The sequence below is a fragment of the Anabrus simplex genome, chromosome 4 (assembly GCF_040414725.1).
Source record: "Anabrus simplex isolate iqAnaSimp1 chromosome 4, ASM4041472v1, whole genome shotgun sequence".
NCBI lineage: Eukaryota > Metazoa > Arthropoda > Insecta > Orthoptera > Tettigoniidae > Anabrus > Anabrus simplex.
In genome coordinates, this window is record NC_090268.1 from 16840321 (window position 1) to 16862944 (window position 22624).

Genomic DNA, 22624 nt, shown 5'->3' on the forward strand with positions numbered 1-22624 from the left:
AATTAACGATATCTACTGGATGAAAAGTAACCGCTCATGTACGCCCATTAAACGGAATATGCAACTGCTACATTTAATTAAGAATTTATTTTGAAATACCGCTGTCAAGGAATGTTATTTTCGAGAAAGACACGGAAAAAATATATTTATAAGGATATGTGCTTTATGTGTGACAAGGGCTAATGCGCATGCCTCATTTAGAAATCCTAAAACAATCCACAAATTCTGCTGACTGTTCTCAGACTGTATGAAACTGGTATTCACGGCTGCACAAACAGCAGACTAGCAGTCAGAATACCAAATTTTTGCTGAACGAACGCTTCACATAAAGCGAAGTGCATATGCGCATGCGCCTGACAGTTTTGGATAGTTTCGTATTGCTACACGAACAAAGCTAATGTCCGATAACGGACTATTTATATTGCTATTATAAATTTACTCATTCGGGACATGTATTTCAGACTCCCTATGGGAATCAACATCTATATCATCAAGCTTCTGTATAGCGTATAGTGTGATTGCTTCTTGTATGTATGTTTGCTTGTTCAGTCCTCAGCCCAAAGGTTGGTTGGATCCTCAACAGCTCCACCATTAGCTGTCATAGATGGCCTAGGCATCACTAAAGAGGCGTACTAGGAAAATGAGGAGTGAGGTAGTTTCCTGTTGCTTTCCTCACTACATCGGAAGTTGCATTTCTTCACTCGATGTCCTTATTCATTGGATCATATGTTTCCAGTATAGAGTAACATTTTTATATGAATGTCCTTGCTCAAATGATGGGCCTCTTATGCCATAATACGAACGTGTTTTAATGTGTTCTCAATGCAAGATTATGCATCATCACTGTCTTATCTAACCAGTGTGGCTGTGTTAAAAGCAGCAGAACAGACCATGAGAAAAGGAAGACAGTTCACTTGGCCTTTCTTGATTTTGAAACGTCTTTCGACAGGGTACCACATATTATTATTTATAAGTTTCATATTCTGTATTGATTGGATTCAATGTAATAGACAAGAAAAATGTTCCACCGATCAGTACTATTTATTGTGAATGAATTATTGCACTACTACTGGTTTCAGCCTCTCTTGTCTATTACAGGGTACCACATATTCTCATTCAGCTGACAATGAGACTAACGCATTGTACCTGAAGCCTATGACAACTGGGTGAAACTCCTATACCAAAAGTTTGCAAGTTCAGTATGGTGTGAAGCAGGAGTGCCCAGTACCTTCCAAATCAATGTTTGTGTCCGTCAAGAATCAGCTTTGTCCCCATTATTCTTCATACCCTGCCGGAACGTCATCCCAATGACATCCAGGCGAGGCATCCGTGGATGTTATTATGCGCTGATGATGTCATGGTAGCTAACGAGAACAAGTACAAGAGTGGAAGATGCGTCTTGAAGAATTTGGGGTGAAATTAAATCTGAAGAAGACAGAGTACCTGGAATGCGCTGAACAAACTGATGTTGTGTTCAACTTAATAAAGTGACCCAATTCAAATACCTAGGGAATTTAATCACCTCTGACTGCAGTATGATCCCTGATATCAGGACAAGAGTCAGTGATGCATGGATGAAATTGCATTTGGAGTCCTGTGTGATAAGAAAATTCCATTGCATCTAAAATCTGAAGTCTACTGCACGGAGATCAGACCAGTGGCCCTTTATGGAGCTGAAAACTGGCCTACATCATTGAAGCATGAACGGGCACTTCATGCAGTGGAAGTGAAGGTGCTGTGGTGGTCCAGTGGCTTGACTCGACTAGATCATATGATATGTAGGATGCTAAATAGTTTATTATGTCACCTATTCAATACATTAGAAATTTTAAACATTTAGGAACTTATCATTATTTTCATATGAGACATGTTTCGCCCTTCTTTGAGGGCATCATCAGTCATAGTACTACCTCAAGGCATAAATCAAGTACCTGATTTGAATTACAAATTACAAGTGTCTAAACGTTTAAAATTTCTAATGTATTGAATATGTGACATAATAAACTATTTAGCATCTTACATATAGTATCTTCAATACAGATCAATAATGATATTTATCACTTGTAGATCATATCAGGAATGATGCTGTGCAGAAGAAATTCAAGGTTGCGCCAATCGCAGAGAAAATGTGTGAATCATGCCTGCAATGGTATGGGCATGTTCTCCATAGCAATGAAACCTCAGTTGCAAAGACTGCCCTTCAACTGAACGTGGAGGGCGATCTCAGACACGCTGGCTGAATTGGGGGAGAGATGACATGCGGCTCACCAAACTCAGCCCCCGGGGTGCTATGGACTGCTTGAAGTGGAGGAAGGCAGATCCCATATAAATGGGAAAATGCAAAGATGATGATGATGATGATGATGATTGCCATTGAAGAGAATTTTGTAAATAATTTCCATTGTGCTACATTATGTTTATAGAATATCTTTGATATTGGCTATGCTGTAATATCTGTTGTTGAGGAGGAAAAGGTTACACTATTTTGCATTCAGCTGAAGATTGGAATTTGATATACATTATTAAAAGCTATTTTTTGAAGCAGATAATGTTATATACACTATGTGTTGACACATTGACGAGGATTGTACCGTTATAGTACATGTTCCTTTTTAGTACATATGTGCTGTGTACAAAATGATGTGGATTTTTTTCTTCTGCCTTGGATTTTTTCCATTAAATTCCTTTCTAGTCAAGTCAAGAATAATGCCTGAATATAAAAATTTAAAGAAATAAAGAACTTGAGGGTTAATTAGTCAGTTAGAATGAAGTCTGCCACACAGTTAATTGTCATGAAACAAGGCATTATCCAGAACCAGAATGATGTTATGTGGCAGTTATCAGGAGATTACAGTTTTTCTATCTGGTTCTCTTGTATTTTTACCATTTCCTTTTGGTTAATGTTACTAAACTACATGCAAATGAGTGTGAAATTCCTGATGATTATTTCTTTTTTATGATTCAAAATAGGTAATAATGTAATAAATGATTAACTTTATTTTCAGGATGCTTTGGGTGATGTTGTCTATGCTCAGCTGCCAGAAGTGGGAACTGAGATTCAGCAGAAAGGTGAGACGATCCTTGTGATATAACTATCAGCACTGACAGAGCCTGCACATCAATCAAAATTATCAACTTCTTCTGTAATTGAGGCTATTTCAATGTTTAACGTTTTCCTAGCCCAAAATATCAATTACTTTTTAGATTCTCATATTTTATTGCTTAGACTGTATGGAATGCAAATTAAATCTCTAAGCTATTGATGATGCACATACTGTAGGCCATGCCCACTTTTCACAACATACAGTCATACCAGCTATTTATCCTTCATATTAGCAGAATGCGTAATATAACTACAGCGTGACTGGCAAAGTTCACAATGACTGTGTTTATAATTCAGAAGGCTGTGAAATTGGCACGAGTATTGCATTAGTTAGTTAGCTTTGACATCTCTGTGGTTGCCATATGACTTGCTATGTATTGTTGATTGTTTATCGGAACGGTGTTCATGGTAACAGCTAATATGCCTAGAAGTAACAGAATTTTTAGAAAATACAAGAAATATCTGATCAATAATGTTTGGAGGACGAAATGCAAACCAGACTAAAGTCCCTCTTTTAAAAACTACAGTATACATGTCTGATATTCGTAACCTTGGAAGCCTTATATTAGTTACATAACCGTACAGTGTCTGGTAGCAGCCAAGGAGACATTTGTAGACGTGGGAAATGAGGTACTAAGTTACCACTAAAAGACAGTCAAATTCTGTTCCTTTCAGTTTGAAATATTTTCCCCAAATCATCGTATTTAGTAGTGGAAATCCACAAAATTAGGCTCCTTAAGATGGTAATCGCCATTTACTGTTTTGTTGTAAGTTTAACATTGCTGCAATCCATAGTTGAAGGTGAAGGTACTTTGTCTAGAACCAAAAGTTTGATCAAGCACATTCAGTAGTGGCTAAAGTTTTTAAAATGTACAGAATGTAGGAATTTATTACAACATTGAGTTTCTCTTGTTGGTTGGTCGGCAGGCGCGCCCATCTTATCTGTCTCCCGTTGACACAGGACAGCACTTCGCTCACATTGTCCGTGCATGACATGAGATAACAATTAAAATTAAGAAAAGAAGTAATTAAGAAATTAAGCTCATACCTTATGACAGGAGATGTTGGAAATGTTCTCCTCCTGCATCCACACATTTCTGGCATCATCGTAGGAAACTCTGATTCACATGCATGAGTTCATCTTCTGTAGAATTTTCAACATGGTGATTTCATCCTGTTTTTGAAGTGTTATCTAACTAAAAAGTTTCAGTCTAAGAGGTTCGCAACTTCACTGTTAGCACTTATTGTTTCGTTTCAGTCTGTTATCTTTTATTTTATTTTCTTAGGTTTAGCACATTTTTTGGTTTCAATTATGTTTTATATTAACCCTGTGTTCACTGAATTTGTCTCAGTGAGTTATTTATTGCTCCATCTAGTGATGTAAATATTGTATATTGGTATTGTTTTTATTTCTATCTGTCTTTTTTGTTTTTCATTTGTTCTTTCATTATGTTTTTAGCACATCTTCAGCTTATATTATGTAGATTAATTTAACCCCCCCTTATTTCACTGAAGATGGCTCAAACGAGCTAAAACCTGTTTGAATTTCATTTCTCCATCTAATGATGGAATATGTTTTGTATTGAATTAGGAGGCTACATTTAATTTTTCACTTAATAAAGTTAAAATTGTCGATACGGAATGATACTAATATCTTGTAATGGAAATGCCATCCAGGCAGGCAAGAAAACTAACCTTTATTGCAATCTCAAAATAAAGGTTGCCAAATTAGGGCAAGATTTAACATTTCTTAAAAAAGTGCTTAATCAACAACTTAAGCCCCAAATGTTTAAAATTCACCAAGAAAACTCATAGGAACACAGCAAAGGTTGCGCGACTCAGCTTAAAACTGATAAAATTTAGATTAAAGACAAAATCAAATTTCTCCAAAAAAAGAAATCTCTTCTGAACCACAAACTATATGAAACTCATTTAGAAGTTTCCACTCTCCTTTGCCCCCTCGAATGGACGTCCCTCCCAATTACACGTCACTAATAAACTTAAAGAAACAAAACATACTTGACAAAAAATGGAATGCTTTTCAAAAACAGCACTCAGCAAACACAACACCCCAAACAACATAAAGCCAAATGATTTTCACCAACCGGTAGTAAACATAAGTGAAATCAATCTTGATAATAATGAAAGCTGACAAAGGGAATGCTTCCGTAATCATGGACTATGTCAAGAAAGCACAAACATTTTTACAGATAACAACTTCATAACCTCTGAAAAAGATCCGACTAATAAAATACAGAGACCTAAAAACCATAATTAAGAATGTTTTGTTTTTGTTTAATGACCTTGAAAAATCCAAAATGATTATTATCAATCCGAAGCTTCCCACAGCGAGAGCGCTACCCAAGATCCATAAACCCGACATCCCCATAAGACCCATCATCAGTTTCAGAAATAGTCTGACCTATGAGGGTATCTCGGTTCATTCACAAATTGCTCAGATCACACTATCGTTTTCAAGCCAATACATCAGTAAAAAATTCCATAGAATTTTGCAATAAAGTTAAACACCTTAATTTATCCAAACACCACACAGTCTTCATTCATTTGATATTACTAATATGAATGTTAATGTCCCGTTAACAACACCATGCAATTGATCAAGAACAATCTTTCCAAATTCAGCAATTTAAGTATAGGTGAAATAGATGAATTCATTCAGATTCTGACATTTACATTGAATAACAATTTCTTCACTTTCAACAATGTCATTTACCAACAGATAGGTCTTCCCATGAGGTCACCAGCTTCGGAGATCCTTGCGGATATTTACACCGATCATTTAGAACATTCTCACATCAGTGGTAAAATTAACGGCATTTAACACTGGAGACGCTTTGTAGATGACACGTTTGTTATTTTAGACTCCCATGTTATTAACAGCAACACAGTACCTGATTCTCTCAACTCCATTGACCCATATATAAAATTCACCAGAGAGTCAGAAAACAATAAAGCCCTCAATTACCTGAACTTAACCATTATGCGCAATTGCAACAACACTTTATCCTTTAATACAGTTGAACCTGACCTATATGTATATCAAGGGGAAGAGAAAAAACTACTTGTAACTCAGAATTGCTTAGAAATCAGACTTACACAATTCATCACATATTTACCGAAAATCCAATGGAATAGATCTACATGTGTAAATCCTTGCAAATAATAAATAAATTAAGACAGAAAATATTATTTTCAACTTGGTCGAGCCTTAAAGAAATCGGATAGTTTGGCTTGTTTCACTTTTCTTGCATTAAGAGTATAAACCTCCTTTTGCAAAGTTAGTAATGAATTCAAAGCATTTTCACTACAACTTTTTGCACTGATGTATCGCCTACACACATCGATTGCACTTAACACTTCACTCAGTTCAGCTGTTTCAAGATTCAAGTCGTTACCTCCATCACTGTCACTGTCGCTTGTAGCTGGTCCATCACCACTGCGTTGTTGGCATACATCAGCAATAATCTCTTCATCCGGTAGTTCTCCACATACACCCAGATTATCATCGAAATGCACAAAAGTATCGAATTCTACACCCTCCGGTAGCATTAGCTCACTGCAAAAGTTCGTCCCTATAATCATCAGAGGAATCCAGTTGCTGATTGTGGAGGATGACACCTGCTGCCAGGCAGCCGAAATAAAGTCCATGGCTTGTAGCAAATTAATGGAGAGAGGTTCATTTCCTGCATCACTTAGTGTTATTGAATGTTGAACCAGCATTTTTCTATAATGCAATTTGAAATTTACAATGCTGCCCAAATCAAGCGGTTGTAGAACACTGGTAAGTTAGGAGGGAAAAATTCCTCTCAGACATTCTTCAGAACGATTTGAGGTGGATGTGCTGCACATCGATCCATAAGAAGAAGGATCACCTTCTGTTTCTTTTTCATTTTAATGTCCAGATTTTTCAACCACTGTTCCATTAGGAGCATAGTCATCCAAGAATTTCTGTTGGATTCATATTCTGTAGGTTTTGTTTTTGCACACTTAAAACACCTTGGATTCTTCGATTTTCCTATCACAATTGGAGGAAGTTTGTCAGATACATGTGCATTGGTGGCCAGAAGTACTGTTACATGAATTTTACTTTATTTCCCTCCATGGCACGAGTCGCCTTTTTCAGCTAATGTTTTATTAGGAAGGAGATTGTAGAATACGCCGGTCTCATCACAATTGTGGATGTTTGGAGGCTGATAATCACTTACGATACCCGGCAGAACCTCTTCTTTCTAGAGTTGCACTGTGACGTCGTCCACAGCTTTTGAGTCACCGCAGAATACTCTCCCTGTGATTCCATGACGATCATTATATCCTTGCAACATCCTGATGAAGCCTTGAAATCAGCAGTGATACTCATCATTTTAGCTAAATCTATCTCCTTTGCCCTTCCGCATGTTGCCACTAATTGGTAGAGCTGCAGCCCACTTCTGCTGGAATCATGTGAAAAGTGCTTTCTCCAAATCTACATACCTTCCTTCTTGCTGATGGCTGCGCTTTGCTGATTTTGAGCCCAGTATTAAGAACTCATCCAAAATAGCATTTCTTTTACTGGTGACTGTACATAACGTGATTTAAGCAATCCCAAAGTCTGAAGCAATTTTTAGTTTTTGTTTTGTGTGGATTAGCGTCCACTTCTATAAATTTTACTCTTTCATCTAGGGTATAACTTTTCCTTTTTATGTTTTCCATGGCTAATCAAAAGCAACTGAATGACAAAACTATTGTTCAACAGTAAACACCAGATACCGGCACCGTGGACTTCTCCATTGTTCCCACAACAGAAATTATCATATTCAAACAAATTTAGTATATTTTATTTTGTTTCCGCACCGAAACCGCCCACTTTGCTTGTAATGTATCTTAATCTTTGGTGGCATTGTGAAGGTCAAAAACAACAAAGGTAGAGGAGGAGCGAGATAGAGAGCGAAGGGGGCTCACTCGGTCGGCCTTTGTTAAGCCGCCAGTAAGGAAGGGTCAACAATGTCACTCGGCGAAACTCTTTGTGTTCTGTTTCAGCACCAAAACCAGACTGCTCTCCTTCCGTCTATGCCGCCAAAGAGGAAACTTCGTAAATTCAGTACACATCAATAGATTAATATCTTAAGATCTTGCATAATGAGCAACAAGGCACCTTACTCAACATTCTGAAGAGCATCCCCATCGATTTAGATCAGTTTATGAACCCCTCTCACAGTTTAAATGAAATCAACAAAAAAAAGAACATTCTACTTGAAACATTCATTCCATATATTTATCAGCACTTCCATAATAAAAACAAGCCTCGCCTCCGTCCCTCCAACTCGCTACCACTTCCCCCTCCCCCACCCTCTCCCCACCAGCCCTGCACCGTCCTTCCCCCTCCGTTCCTCCCATCCTCGCAAACACAGCTGAGCCAACAATAGACACGATCGTACGAACAAGACCATTAACTTTGAGAAGGCCAGGCCAGTTCGAGAGGACAGCCACCTTTTAAGTACTGTCAAGTTTTTACGTTTTCTTCACACACATTTTTACTTTTTACTTATCAGCCCAAGTTTCTCACACAGCCTCGTTTTTTTTCCATTACAGATTGGAACTTCATTGACGGTTCCCACTATGGTCACTCACAGTTTACCATGCACCTGTTACTCCTCTAACACAGCTTCTCAATTTCATCGCTGCACTCTCGACCATTTAAAATATGGCAAACACACCTAGCCAACATTGTAATGGTAAGTTAGGAGGGAAAAATTCCACTCAGACATTCTTCAGAACGATTTGAGGTGGATGTGCTGCACATCGATCCATAAGAAGAAGGATCTCAACAATGTCACTCGGCGAAACTCTTTGTGTTCTGTTTCAGCACCGAAACCCGACCGCTCTACTTCCGCCTATGCCGCCAAAGAGGAAACTTCATAAATTCAGTACACATCAATAGATTAATATCTTAAGATCTAATGAAATCAACGAAAAAAGAACATTCTACTTGAAACATATACTGCTATACTAAAAGATTTTAAATTTATTGGTATCTTTCCCCATCAATAATCACATACATTTCACCTGGCACGTTGTCTCCTCTCAAACTTGGTTTCTCAAGTTTTTATCTCTCCCCTCCTAGCCATTCATGGGATGGTGTTACTACAAAGACAGCCTGAATTTTCAACACAGTGATTTCGTCCTGTTTTTGAAGTGTTATCTAACTAAAAATTTTCAATCTAAGAGGTTCGCAACTTCACTATTAGCACTTATTGTTTCGTTTCCATCTGTTACCTTTTATTTTCTTAGGTTTAGCACATTTTTTGGTTTCAATTGTGTTTTATATTAACCCTTTGTTCATTGAATTTGTCTCAGTTATTTATTGTATATTGGTATTGTTTTTAGTACATCTTTCGCTTATATAATGTAGATTACTTTAAGCCCTCCTTATTTCACTGAAGATGGCTCAAACGAGCCGAAACATGTTTGAATTTTATTGCTCCTTCTAATGCTGGAATATGTATTGTATTGAATTAGGAGGATACATTTAAATTTTTTACTTTGTAAAGTGAAAACCATCAATACGGAATGATTCTAATATCTTGTAATGATAATAATTCACATAATTATCGTACATAAATACCCTTTCCTCTACCGTGTACACATGTGGAGGCATTATGAGAATTATACCCCGAAGTAACACTTCACAACTCGAGAACAGTTTGAGCGACTGAATACAAGTTCTAAGCAAATACCTGAACTGCGAAGTGCGGGCATTCCCGTGCTATTGCTGTGCTGTGTTATGGGGAGTGATGAGTCAATGGAGGCAGATAGGCCAACCAATGAGAGAAACTCACTGTACTACTGTTTGAAATTGGTGCAGCCTGTTCAAAAGTTATTAGCCACACGCATCTAAACAAATCTCTGGTACCTTTTGTATTGTTCACAAATAGAAATACACTTTTAATTTATGAAACCATCAGTGTGCACTAAATATTCTGATATATATTTCTTCTGACAAAATGCAGTCTATATTTATTTATTTATTGATTTATTAGTTTGTTTATCTATTTATTTATTTTGTAGATGAATGTGGTGCGCTGGAGAGTGTGAAGGCAGCTAGTGAACTGTACTCTCCAGTCTCTGGGAAGGTGGTGGAGAAAAATTCTTCTGTTGAAGAAACTCCTGCTCTCATCAACACATCTTGCTATGAAAAAGGTAAACATAAGTTTCAGAACCGTAATCCCTGTCAGCATATTTTTGTTTTTACAGGAATGTCTTACATGAAATTTATCTTTTATACCAACATTAGTGGTGCTGCATTTATTTCACAAGCTGTATAAGTTGAAATCTAGTTTGAGTGACATCTTTTGCATTAGTCTTGCTTGCTCTAGGTGCAAAATTCCTGACTAAAGATCAGGTGGGTTCACATTGGAATCCTGCTTAGTTTTATTTAATTGTAACCTTATAGACCATTCAAAAGCTTGCCATGAAAAATACAGTTGAACCTCGTTTACACGTTGTTCACTTCTATGGGTTTTTTTTTTTTTCTCAGTTATACACTAAATTTTTAGCCACCAAACTGTGTCCATTAACACATTGTGGATGGGAGACGAGTTTACTTGTGTTTTGCTGGCCGAGCATTGTGGACGGGAGACGAGTTAACTTGTCTTCACGAGACTTGTACGTTCGGTGACATATGTTGAAACCTCGAAAACTATCTGGTGGTCAAGGTTACTAGAATCTGTGTTGAAGCTTTTGTTTATGCCATGCTAGCTTTGCTTTACGTTCTTCTGTTTTATGATTCATTTGCTTTCCGACCTCACATCGTTCAAGGAGCTATGTGGCGGGTAAAATGGTACTTCCCAGACTGAACAAGAGCGTAGATGCAGACAAGATTTTTAATTAATTATATGCGGATAAGTATTCAGATTGCCCCAGTGATGTTGACGATCGAGACTTCCAAGTTGTTAGCTATTCTGACAAAAATGTCTCAGTTGATAATAATGATGTGACCCTCCAAAACATTGTGAAGTATTGGTGGTCAAGAATGAGGCTGATATATATATATATATATATATATAGAGAGAGAGAGAGAGAGAGAGAGAGAGAGTGTGTGTGTGTGTGTGTTTCTTCTGATAAATGGCTAGAAAATAATAGTTCACTGACTTTAAAGGATTTCCCAGGAGAGTTCCTGGCATAACGGTAAGACTTGATGAACTTCAAAATATTGACGAATTTGTAGGGCTTATTTTTTGGTGATGATTTCTTTGAACATTTTGCCGTGCAGACGAACTTGTATCCAGCAAACTACTTCATTACACAAAATGTCCCCGAAGGGGTTGAAGTGGCCTGATATAACTAGTTGTGTATTGCGAAAATTGTTTGCTTTGTTTATACTGATAGGATAGGTAAAAAAACTCCTGTTGGAAAGACCACTGGTCAACTGATCCCCAACTGGTCTCTTTCCCTTAACTTCTCTTTCCAAGTTCCTTCTTGCTACATGTTCCTTTCCCATTCTTTTTACTTGTCCGAACCCTCTCGGTCCTGCTGATTGCCCCTTCACGGAGGTCATTGCTACACAACTTACCACACTGGGAAACATTATTAGGACTCTTACAAAAGGTCTCGAGTAAATTTCACCATAATAATTAGAAGGTTAGTGAAGTTAGACTAATTAGTTTTATGTGCGTGCGCTGTAGCAGTAAGTTACACAGAAAATGGCCGGGTACAGGGGTTGAGCAGTGTGATGAGCACCCGGTCCACAATGTGTTAATATTTAGCCCAGTTATAAAATGAAATTATTAAGAACATCGGTTAAAAAGACAAGAAGAGATAGAATTCAAAATATTAAAATCAGAGAAGAGCTAAATGTAGAACAGTTAGAATGCAAAATATTAAAATCAGAGAAGAGGTAAATGTAGAACAGTTAGTACAGAACATACAGAAAGCAGGACTGAGAGGGTTCGGACAAGTAAAAAGAATGGGAAAGGAACGTATAGCAAGAAGGGACTTGGAAAGAGAAGTTAACGGAAAGATACCAGTTGGAAGACTGAGAAGAAGGTGGATGGATCTGATTTGGAAGGACACTAGAGAAGCTGGATTGGATGCGGCAGAAGTAATGGAGCAGGAAAAGGGGAAGGACAGAAAGAAGTGGAGGAGGCTTGTTAACCACACCCGGGTGACTGCAGTGGGACATTGGTGATGATGATGATGATGATGATGATGCTTCTGTGGTTATACATAGAGTTCGTGCTTTTTAGCATTTGCAGTAAATGCGAAATATATTGAAACTTAGTCAGTGTATGCGCCTTCATCTTATATGACCTCTATGAGTGTTTTTCAGCGATTTTAAATTAGCGATAAAATGCGAAATTGGTCCAAGATACAAAATTATACAATTTGTGTGAAATATATATATATAAAATAAGAGTTTTGTCTGTACATAGCTCAGAATTTAAAAAGGATGGTGTTTTTGTATCGGTCGTGTCCGTAGTAGCAATGTACTTTTTAATTTTCTGTAATGTATGTATGTATGTATGTATGTATGTACATGCATCACGAGAAAATGGCTGAAGAGAATTGAATGAAAATCGGTATGTAGTGTCCGGGAATAAGTCGCTGCAATCTAGGCCATAAATAATTTTATTCACGCTGAGAGAAGTGGTAGTTTAGAGGAAGGCCTAACATTCAATTCTCAAATATTTATGTTATTGGTGGTCCTATCTTAATGAAAATCGTATGCAAAGTCGGGAAATAAATCGCTACAATCTAAGCCATAAATAATCTTATTCATGCTGAAAGAAATTGTAGTTTAGGGGAAGGTCTAAATTTAATTTCTCAAATTTTTTATTATTAGTGGTCGTACCTTAATGAAAATCGGCATACAACGTTGGGAAATAAGTTGCTACAATCTAGGCTATAAATAATTTTATTCACACTGAGTGGAATGGTATTTTAGGAGAAGGCCTAAAATTTAATTCTCAAATATTTGTATTATTAGTGGTCTTATCGACAAATACTACAATACTAAAGTTATATAGTATTAAATTTCCGATCATTTATGTCTTATACATTTTTACTTTACCGGCTATGATAACATAGATGTTCATGAATTTGGATTTTTGTTGCTAAGTCCATACCAGTGCCAAGTCACGAGAAAACGGGTAAACAGAATTTAATGAAAATCGTTATGTGAAGTCATGGAATAAGAAACTACAGTCTACGCTGTAAATAATTTCGTAAGATGTTCTAATATCATAGAGTCGAAAGAAAACTAAATGTGAAGACCTACAATTGTGTCTTCTGTTTTCATTCATGTCCGATAGATGGAATTACTGCTGTATACCGAGTATTTTTTAAAATTTGCTTTATGTCGCACCGATACAGATATGTCTTATGGTGATGTTGGGATAGGAAAGGGCTAGGGGTGGAAAGGAAGCGGCCCTGGCGTTAATTATGGTACAGCCCCAGCGTTTGCCTAGTGTGAAATGGGAGACCATGGAAAACCGTCTTCAGGGCTGTCGACAGTGGTTTTCGAACCCACTACCTCCTGGATGCGAACTCACAGCTTCGTGCCCCTAACCGTGCGGCCAAGTCGCCAGGTCTTACCGAGTATAACAGCCTGCCTGAATATTGGCGGGAAGTAGCTGGGGAGTTAGATGACTTTCTTCTTAACAGAACAATGGCAGAGGAGTGTTCACGGCTATCTGCTGCCTGATCATTCCAACGCTGGAACTTTGGACTGTTAGATCGGCGTCGTAGTACTGTTCGTTAAAAGTGAAAAAATGTGCGGTTTTTCATTTGAGCGAGTATTTTATATGATAACATTGCTTTTAATCCCTACATTCCTACTGACATTTTTGTAATGGCCTAAGTTAACTGTAGTTAGGAAAATCACAAAGTCAGTCTTTCTGAGAATCCCGTAGCGAAGCACGGGTACATCAGCTAGTAGATGTTAAATTCTTGGTTATATGTGAAATAAACATATTTCTCTTTAACAATGATGCATTTTTCTTAACAATAAGGTATATGTTAATTTCAGGGGGAAGAATTATTACAGCGTCTTAAATCTTTCAATGTGTGGAATATCTTTCAACGACTAAAGAGCAGTGCAAACAGCTTAATTCTCTTTCAAGCATATGCGTTCATTCACTTTACATTGACCTTTGATCATAGTTGGTTATTCTTGACATACTGTAGGTGTTGAGTAGTAGTTCTCTTTTTTAGTACGGTAGCGATTTCTTGTCTGGTAGCGTTGGGTAGATGCGAAATGATGATCAAACAGCATGTTAAGAGTTACAAATTGGAACATTTTTCTGTAAGCGATACAGATATATTTGTCGCCGGTGGTGAGTTGATAGAATCAGTGGAATCAGTTAATACTGAAAATTTGTCATGAAACAGTCATTGAAAGACATTTTTGAAGAATTCAATTGAAGATTTGTTTTTTTTTTTTTTTTTTTTTTTTTTTTTTTTTTTTTTTTTTTTTTTTTTGCTGTAAATTTATGTACAATTTTGTGTGTTTTATTTCTGGTGAAAATTTGTGTATTAAAAGAATTTTCAGGACTTACAGGAAAGACTGAACTGTGTATTTAAAGAATTTTCAGGACTTGCAGGAAAGACTGTGAACTGTTGATATTCAATAATCTTTATGAGTGTTGGTAGACATTGATATCGGAGATCTCCAGTAATATGTTTGTTGTAACACATTTTTTGTATCACCCTGTAGTTGCAACGTGGAGGCTTCGATCACGAAATCGCTGAGTTTCGCAATCAAAACCTCTAGAATAAATTTCCCACATTACCATATATGGTGCTGTAATGCCATTGGCAAAAATAACATTAATTTGTATTGGTGAAACTTCGGGTCGAATCATAGGTAGCTTCCCTGATTGGCTGTTTGAGTATTTCCCAATTTCCGGCCTTTTGGCTGGGGGTTTACATCTGGTAGCAGAGCGTGGTTGTAGAAGAAAGAGATGCAAGAGCAGTAACCCTTAACTAACCTAAAATAACCTGGTATCATCTCCTAACGTAATTTCTTGTTAACATGTCTCGTGTGGTCCCTGTTCCGTCCCGTTTGAGGAAGGAGGAATTAGTTTACGAACTTCGTATTCGTAAATTGAATTCGACAGGAAGGGTTAGGGATGACGCGAGCTTTTTGAAGCAATCGCTTGACGAAACAATATCCGTACCCAACCCAGACGAAGTGTGTGCATCTTTGACTCTTGTTAAAGATAAATTTACCGAATTCGAAGCTATTCTTTTGTCCTTTTGTTCATCTAAACCATCTGATGCTCAGTTAACACGTGTGAAAGCCCAAGTCCAGCATTACATGGACAGGATTCGCGACCTGTTAACTCTTAATTTATCTATAAATGAACGACAAGAATGTGAGCTGTTGTTATCAAAATTTTCCGGGATTTTCGATAAAATTGTAGGCTTGCTGGAAGGCAATGCGTCGTCTAGCTCCAGTTCTGTAGTTGATGCGTTTGCTCCATCTGAAACTTGTAACAGTGAGACTATCTCGGTATCTACTGCTTCACAATTTAGTAATGTGGTAACTTGTAATAATGTTCCCTGGCAATCTTCTCATGTTATATTTACGAGTGCTTCTCTGCCCGTGAATAATGCGAGTGATGCTTCTTGTACACAAGTTGGCGAGTCTACCATTCCTATGGGAACTGTTAATTCTACTGTGTCTTTATCTCAACCTTCGGTTGCGACCCAAGTTGTTTCTCTTCCTATTGTGCAAAGATATCCCCATGTCCAAGTGTCACCTGTAGCAAGTGCTTCGGTGGTATCACAAATGTGCGAAAATGTTTCGCAGATGTGAATACCTGTGCCGGTTTCCATGCAATCTAGCTGCAGTCCTAACCTCACTTTTAGTACACCCACCCTTTCCCAGGGGCGTTCAAATAAAGATTTCTATACAACTGTGATGCCTTCTCTTAATCAATCCAGTCCTGTGCAGGTACCTACTACGCCTGTTGTTTCTCAAATGTTTGCTACTTTACCTCACACGTTAACTGCTCTATTTAAGGGTGTATCTAAGTTTACCGCTAATTCAATCGAAGACATTCTTACATTTCTGCGTTTCTTGATTCAATTTAAAGATCAATGTATAGTATATGCTTTAAGTAGTGATAATTTATTCCAAGTGTTATATCCACATGTATCTGGAGCTCTTTCTGAAGACATCATAAGAGCTATTTCTGAAAAGTGGACAATTGACCAATTTCACGCGCATGTGCTTGAGTTCTTTATTCCTTCCTGTGCATTGTCTGAATATATTCAGGACATTAAGTTTAATGCCAGGATTTTTATGCTCAACTATTCTAAGTCTCAAATGGTTGCTAGCATTGTTGAGGGTCTTGCACCAAATTATCGGTCGTATCTTGCTCTGTCACCACGACCCACTACGTTCACTCAGTTGGGAGCTATCACCGTTTCTGCTGAAGGCATTAGGTGTGCCGACCAGCTACGCGTTGCGTTAGCTCCTCCTCCTATAAGCACGTTTTCTTTTCTCAAGTGTTAAATTAAAATGTAAATTAATTTGTTCGGAGTTAACCTTAGACCCTGGTTTTCACCGTTTTGATTTTGTAATGCCTTAGTTCGTCAGCTAGGCATGTCCTTTGTTTTGGAGGCAGTTCCTTTTATTAACCTCTTGTGTAAATGTAAACTTGAATTTTTTTTCCCGGGTTGCCTCCAGTAATTCCGCGTCAATTTTGTGCACACCTGTTGAGCTATGCGTCCCTCACTGATGTGTATTAGGAGAGGACTGCCCCTCTATAGGCCTCTGCACTGAATTTAATTTCAGTTGTTTCCTTTCCTTGTAACATTTGTCAACTTGCCTTGTATGATGTTTGTAATTATGTCATATTCCCCCTTAAATTTTCATTGTAAATTTCAACATCGAAATCATGCTCGCTTATTTAAATGTAATTGTAATTTTGTGTAAATCTTCACTTTTCTGAAGAAACACTGATAGGAAGCTTGTGGTTCGATTTAATTTTTTAAATTGATGGTGTTATCCTTTTACTTCGTGTTCTTTATACCTTGTTTAAATTCTATATGTTGAGTAAAGTCAGACAAAGGGTTAATGTTCTCTCATTTCTTGCCCTACAACGTCATGTAAGATCTCGTCCTCTGTAGGGTTTCCCGGCCTGCTTCCCATACATCCTTTCTCTAGTTGTCATCTTAGTTATCCTGCGTAGCTATGTGGTTGAAATTTAAAGCGTTTTTCCGGTTGTATCATTGGCTGATGTTATTCTTTCAGCTTTGTTATTTTGGATTATTAAATCATTACTTGTTTTATATGTACCTTGTATTATGTGCTCTCATCTGTAAAACGGGGGGGGGGGGGGTTACATCTGAAAGAAAACATGCTTACCCTGGGATAGCTGGAGCCGCTGAGCGGATCACCTTACAAGGTGTGTCCGATCGTAAAGACGTACGAAAACAAAAGACGCTGAACAGAGCCTTGCTCCTGCTGAGGAGCCAAAAGGCCGGAAATTGGGAAATACTCAAACAGCCAATCAGGGAAGCTACCTGTGATTCGACCCGAAGTTTAACCAATACAAATTAATGTTATTTTCGCCAATGGCATTACAGCACCATATATGGTAATGTGGGAAATTTATTCTAGAGGTTTCGATTGTGAAACTCAGCAATTTCGTGGTCGAAGCCTCCACGTGGCAACTACAGGGTGATACAAAAAATGTGTTACAACAAACATATTACTGGAGATATCCAATATCAATGTCTTCCAACACTCATAAAGATTATTAAATATCAACAGTTCACAGTCTTTCCTGTAAGTCCTGAAAATTCTTTAAATACACAAATTTTCACCAGATATAAAACACATAAAATTGTACATAAATTTACAGCAACAAAAAAACAAATCTTCAATTGAATTCTTCAAAAATATCTTTCAGTGACGGTTTCATGACAAATTTTCAGTATTAACTGATTCCACAGATTCTATCAACTCACCACCGGCAACAATATTGATGTGCTGACTTGGCAATCAAAGACTTGAATGGAAGAAGAAAGGAAAGAGGAAGATGGAGAAGTGCCATAAATACCCAGCCCCACCAGGAAATGATGATGATAATTAACACCATGCATTTTTGTTTGCACTACTCTCAGCCTGTCTGCACATTGCCAATTCTGAGGTGTAAGGACGTGAAATTCATTACTACTAGTGTGATTCTTTGTTTGATATGTACACAGTTCTGTATTTATTCAGATGCTGAAAGTATTAAATATTCTGTTATGTTTTTTTTTTTTTTTTTTTTTTCAGGTTGGTTATTCAAGGTGGAACTTAGCAATCCTGATGAACTCAAAGGTTTAATGAATGAAAAGGAATATGAGAAGTTTTTGAAGACTGATCCTCATTGATTTTCATTGTCGTTGAAAGCAAGTGGTTGTACTACCAAATCAGTGTACTCTCTGCACATTTTCAGAGATCTAGTTACCATGGAATGGATCACGTTTTTTGTGGTCCATTGTGTTCATAAATCTGACTTACTTTGTACAGGCTGATTTAAATATATATTTTCTCATGCTTTTGAGGTGTCAACTTTATTATATTATTTTGTTATGTTGATAATTTGATAGAATTTTTTATTCATTCTTCATATTAATTTAAATAAAATTAGATATCTCTCCTTCCCTGTTTAGGATATGTGAGTTCAAGATTTGTTTATTTAATTTTGTAAGGAAAATGCTGGTCATAATGTAGGTAATACAGTATATTTTTATATATTTTGATTGTCAGTTTTTAACGTAATGGTAGACAGTAAAGTAGCTTTATAACACTCAGATTAAGGAAGTAAGTGATGATAAACTACGACTGGATAAAATAAATTCATTTCTTCTGATTTTGCTCTTTTTTTTTTTTTTTTTTTAAGTATTATTTTAAAATGTTAATTTATAGAGACTATTTATCCCATCACAAAAAGACACTCAATGCAAAGTAACATTGAAAACTTTGTTCGCTGCCAGCTTGCATTTGGGAGGCAGTGGGTTCTAACCACTGTCTGCAGTCCTGAAGATGGTTTTCCGTAGTTTCCCATTTTCACACCAGGCAAATGCTGGGGCCGCTTATTTCCCTTTTCTATCCCATCGTCGCCATCAGACCTATCTTTGTTGCTGCGACAGAAATCATCAATATTCTCACAACCTCGAAATATGTCTTCCTTGGTCTTCCTCTTCCTTTCTTTCCTAGTATTTTTCCTTCAGAGACGTTTACTACGAAGTCGTGTCAGAGTGACTCACAAGTTTTATCTTCCTCTTTCCATATCCTTCATCAGTCTCCGTTGTTCATTGATTTCCTTTAGAAGATCTCTATTCGTCTCTTTTGAGTCCAGCATGTCCTCGTCATTTATCTCCAAATCCACATTTCTGTTGCTTCCAATGAATCTCTTACATTTCTTCCAATAGTCCAGCTCTCTCAACCGTAATACACTCCAGACAAAGGATTTTACAAAAGCCATTCTTGTTTTTGAAAGACTTCTTTTATTTTGAAAGGCCTGTTTAGCTTGAGCTATTCTTCTTTTGATTTCCATGGTGCATCTGTTGTCTTCATTGATAATGCTTCCTAAGTAAGTGCACTTCTTCTATTTTGGAATTTTCTATGCTTATGTTTCTATTAACTTTCCTGCCATCTTTGCTTGCATCTAAAGTTTTTGAGTTTCTTACTATTGATTGTAATGTTTCTATGTATCACACAGAACACTCAACATTCTATTTAATTCCTTCTCAGAGTCTGCTACTATGGAAATGTCATCACAAAATCTAATACTCTGGATTCTTTTCCCATTTATCCTTATTCCTTTAAAACACATATTGCTACTTGAATAAACAAATTGAAAAGGTATGGTGAGAGTCGACAACCCTGCCTTACTCCTTTCTTAATTCTTGCCATTCTTGTACATCCATTCACCACTACATTTGTACACTGGTTCTTGTAAAAGGGAAAACAAACTTTGTTTGCTGTTGAATAGAAATTATTAAACTCCTTTCTAGTGTGAAAAAAAAAAATACTGTTACCATACTTACTCTCATATCTCCCCTTCCCATGCATATTTTTCCCATAGCTTTCTAGTAAGCAATTTTGGATTTTTGAAATTTTGCTCTTGAAAATTTCCCTTTTGTAACTAAAAAAAGAACATCCCTATGTTTTACCTTTATCATATTTAATTATACATGCTATTACAGCCTACTGCCGAATGGGGTATCATGTGGACTGAATTTCTATCTGTAGCGACATTATTATCTGCAGACTTTTACTAAGATTGACGCTAGAGATTATAAATTTTGTTAGAATTTATATTTTATTTACATGAGAATTTTAGATATGTACAGTTTGCAACGCAGCATACCAACTGTCGCAAAACCGTTACAACAAGGAGTGCATTTCGAAGAACGCCAAAATATGCCATTACAAAACTGTTGTCAGGCCTCATTTCTTATATGCTGCGGATACCTTACTGATGAACAGGAAAGGCACTGTGGATGACCTGAAAAAAGTCGGAAGACGTAACCTCCGGAAAATTCATGGGCCAAGAGTGCTCCGGAATGGAACCTACCGACTGAAAGCAAACTCTGAACTGAATCAGCAGTTGGAAATGGCTAACACTAGCATGCGACGTAGGCTGCTGAAGTTTTAGGGGCACCTTCTGTGAAAGGACAACAACAGGCTTACGAAGATCTTCTCACTCCTCCAAAGCTACAAGAATGGAAGCATGTGGCTCAATGAAGTAAAAACAGGAGTTAGCTTCTGCTGGGATTTCTGATACTGATATCTCAGACCGCCCTAAATTTTGTAAATTATAAATTCTTGGTCTCCTTTACCAAACGTTGTTAAATCTCACAATCCTCGAACATCTTGGAACACGACGTTATGACCCGACAATAGGGCGTGCTCACCTAGAGCTGACTTGTCTGGCTGGTTGAGACAGGTTGGTGTTCCTTGACGCAAGTCCCAATTGACTGGCATGTTTGGCCAATGTATACCTTGCTGCAAGTACAGGGAATTTTGTACACACCAAGGTGTAATAGTGGGGACAAATTTGTCCTTGCTTTTACCTAAACTGAGAGCAATTTTAGTGATGGTGCCAAACACTGTTATTATTGTTCTTGCAGAGGACCTTGGCAATTCATTCTGTGGTATTGCAAATGTAAGGCAGGTAGGCAGTTCCCTTCACTTCTTTCTGTGAGCTTTGCTTAGTTGTCCCTTTGAGAAGCAGGGTTCTGTGAATATGTACATCGTTTTAACCATTACCCTTAAACATGACTTTGAGTGCGTCCATCTCCTCCTGGATATTTGATGGCTCACAAATTCGTGTTGCTCTCGTGGTGAGTGTCGTGAGAATGCCCTGTTTTTGTGCTCGATGGTGGAGAGAATGTGCACAGTGATAGCGATTTGTATGGGTAGACTTACGGTCGGCAGTATGTCTTAAGGAACCGTCTGGTTTCTTTCTTACTAGAACATCCAAGAAAGGAAGGCATCTGTCTGACTCAATTTTCATAGTGAATTTAATTGAAAGATGTTGCTGACTTGGGTGGTTAATGAACATACCACTACAGCTCCAACGGTAAAGAATTCTTAAATTCAAATGCTTCATTATTGTAGAAGTCTTCCTTGTGAACAGTTGAGATTTTCTTCTGCAGATGCGGACCAAAGTTCTCTGTGAAATGTAGAGAGTTTCACAGTGTTTTCTTGACATGGCATGTCTACTAGTACGTGCCGTGAAAGCATCAATGTTAACATGTTCAATGTAATCTATATCTGTTGTTGTTGAGTCATCAGTCCATAGACTGGTTTGATGCAGCTCTCCATGCCATCTCACCTTCAGCATTCTTCTGTAACACCACATTTCAAAAGCTTCTATTCTCTTTCTTTCTGAGCTGGTTATCGTCCATGTTTCACATCCATACAATGCCACACTCCACACGAAAGTCTTCAAAAACATCTTTCTAATTCCTATATCAATGTTTGAAGTGATCAAATTTCTTTTCTTAAGAAAGCTCTTCCTTCCTTGTGCTAGTCTGCTCCTTACGTCCATACTTCTGCCATCATTAGTTATTTTACTACCCAAGTAACAATATTCACCCACTTTCTTTAAGACTTCATTTCGTAATCTAATATTTCCTGCATCACCTGCCTTTGTTCGACTGCACTCCATTACTTTGTTTTGGACTTATTTATTTTCATCTTGTACTCCTTACTCAATACCTCATCCATACCATTCAGCAGCTTCTCAAGATCCTCTGCAGTCTCAGATAAAATAACAATATCGTCGGCAAATCTCAAGGTTTTGATTTCCTCTCCTTGGATTGTGATTCCCTTTCCAAATTCCTCTTTGATTTCCTTCACTACCTGTTCTATGTAAACATTGAAAAGGAGGGGGAACAAACTGCAGCCTTTCCTCACTCCTTTCTGGATTGCTGCTTCTTTTTCAAAGCCCTCAATTCTTATCAATGCAGACTGATTTTTATACAGATTGTAGATAATTCTTCGTTCTTGGTATT

At 37.4% G+C, this 22624-nt stretch overlaps 1 protein-coding gene across 1 annotated transcript in view; it reads left to right on the top strand.

Moving 5' to 3' along the window:
* Nucleotides 1-18969, top strand: part of ppl (pumpless) — a 45079-nt gene extending 26110 nt beyond the window's left edge. The window contains exons 3-5 of the mRNA XM_067146158.2: nucleotides 3006-3069; nucleotides 10169-10300; nucleotides 18390-18969. Of these exons, the coding sequence (XP_067002259.1) occupies nucleotides 3006-3069; nucleotides 10169-10300; nucleotides 18390-18487 (294 nt within the window). The 3' untranslated portion in view covers nucleotides 18488-18969. The remainder of the gene's footprint in view (nucleotides 1-3005; nucleotides 3070-10168; nucleotides 10301-18389) is intronic.
* The last annotated feature ends 3655 nt before the right edge of the window (nucleotides 18970-22624 follow it).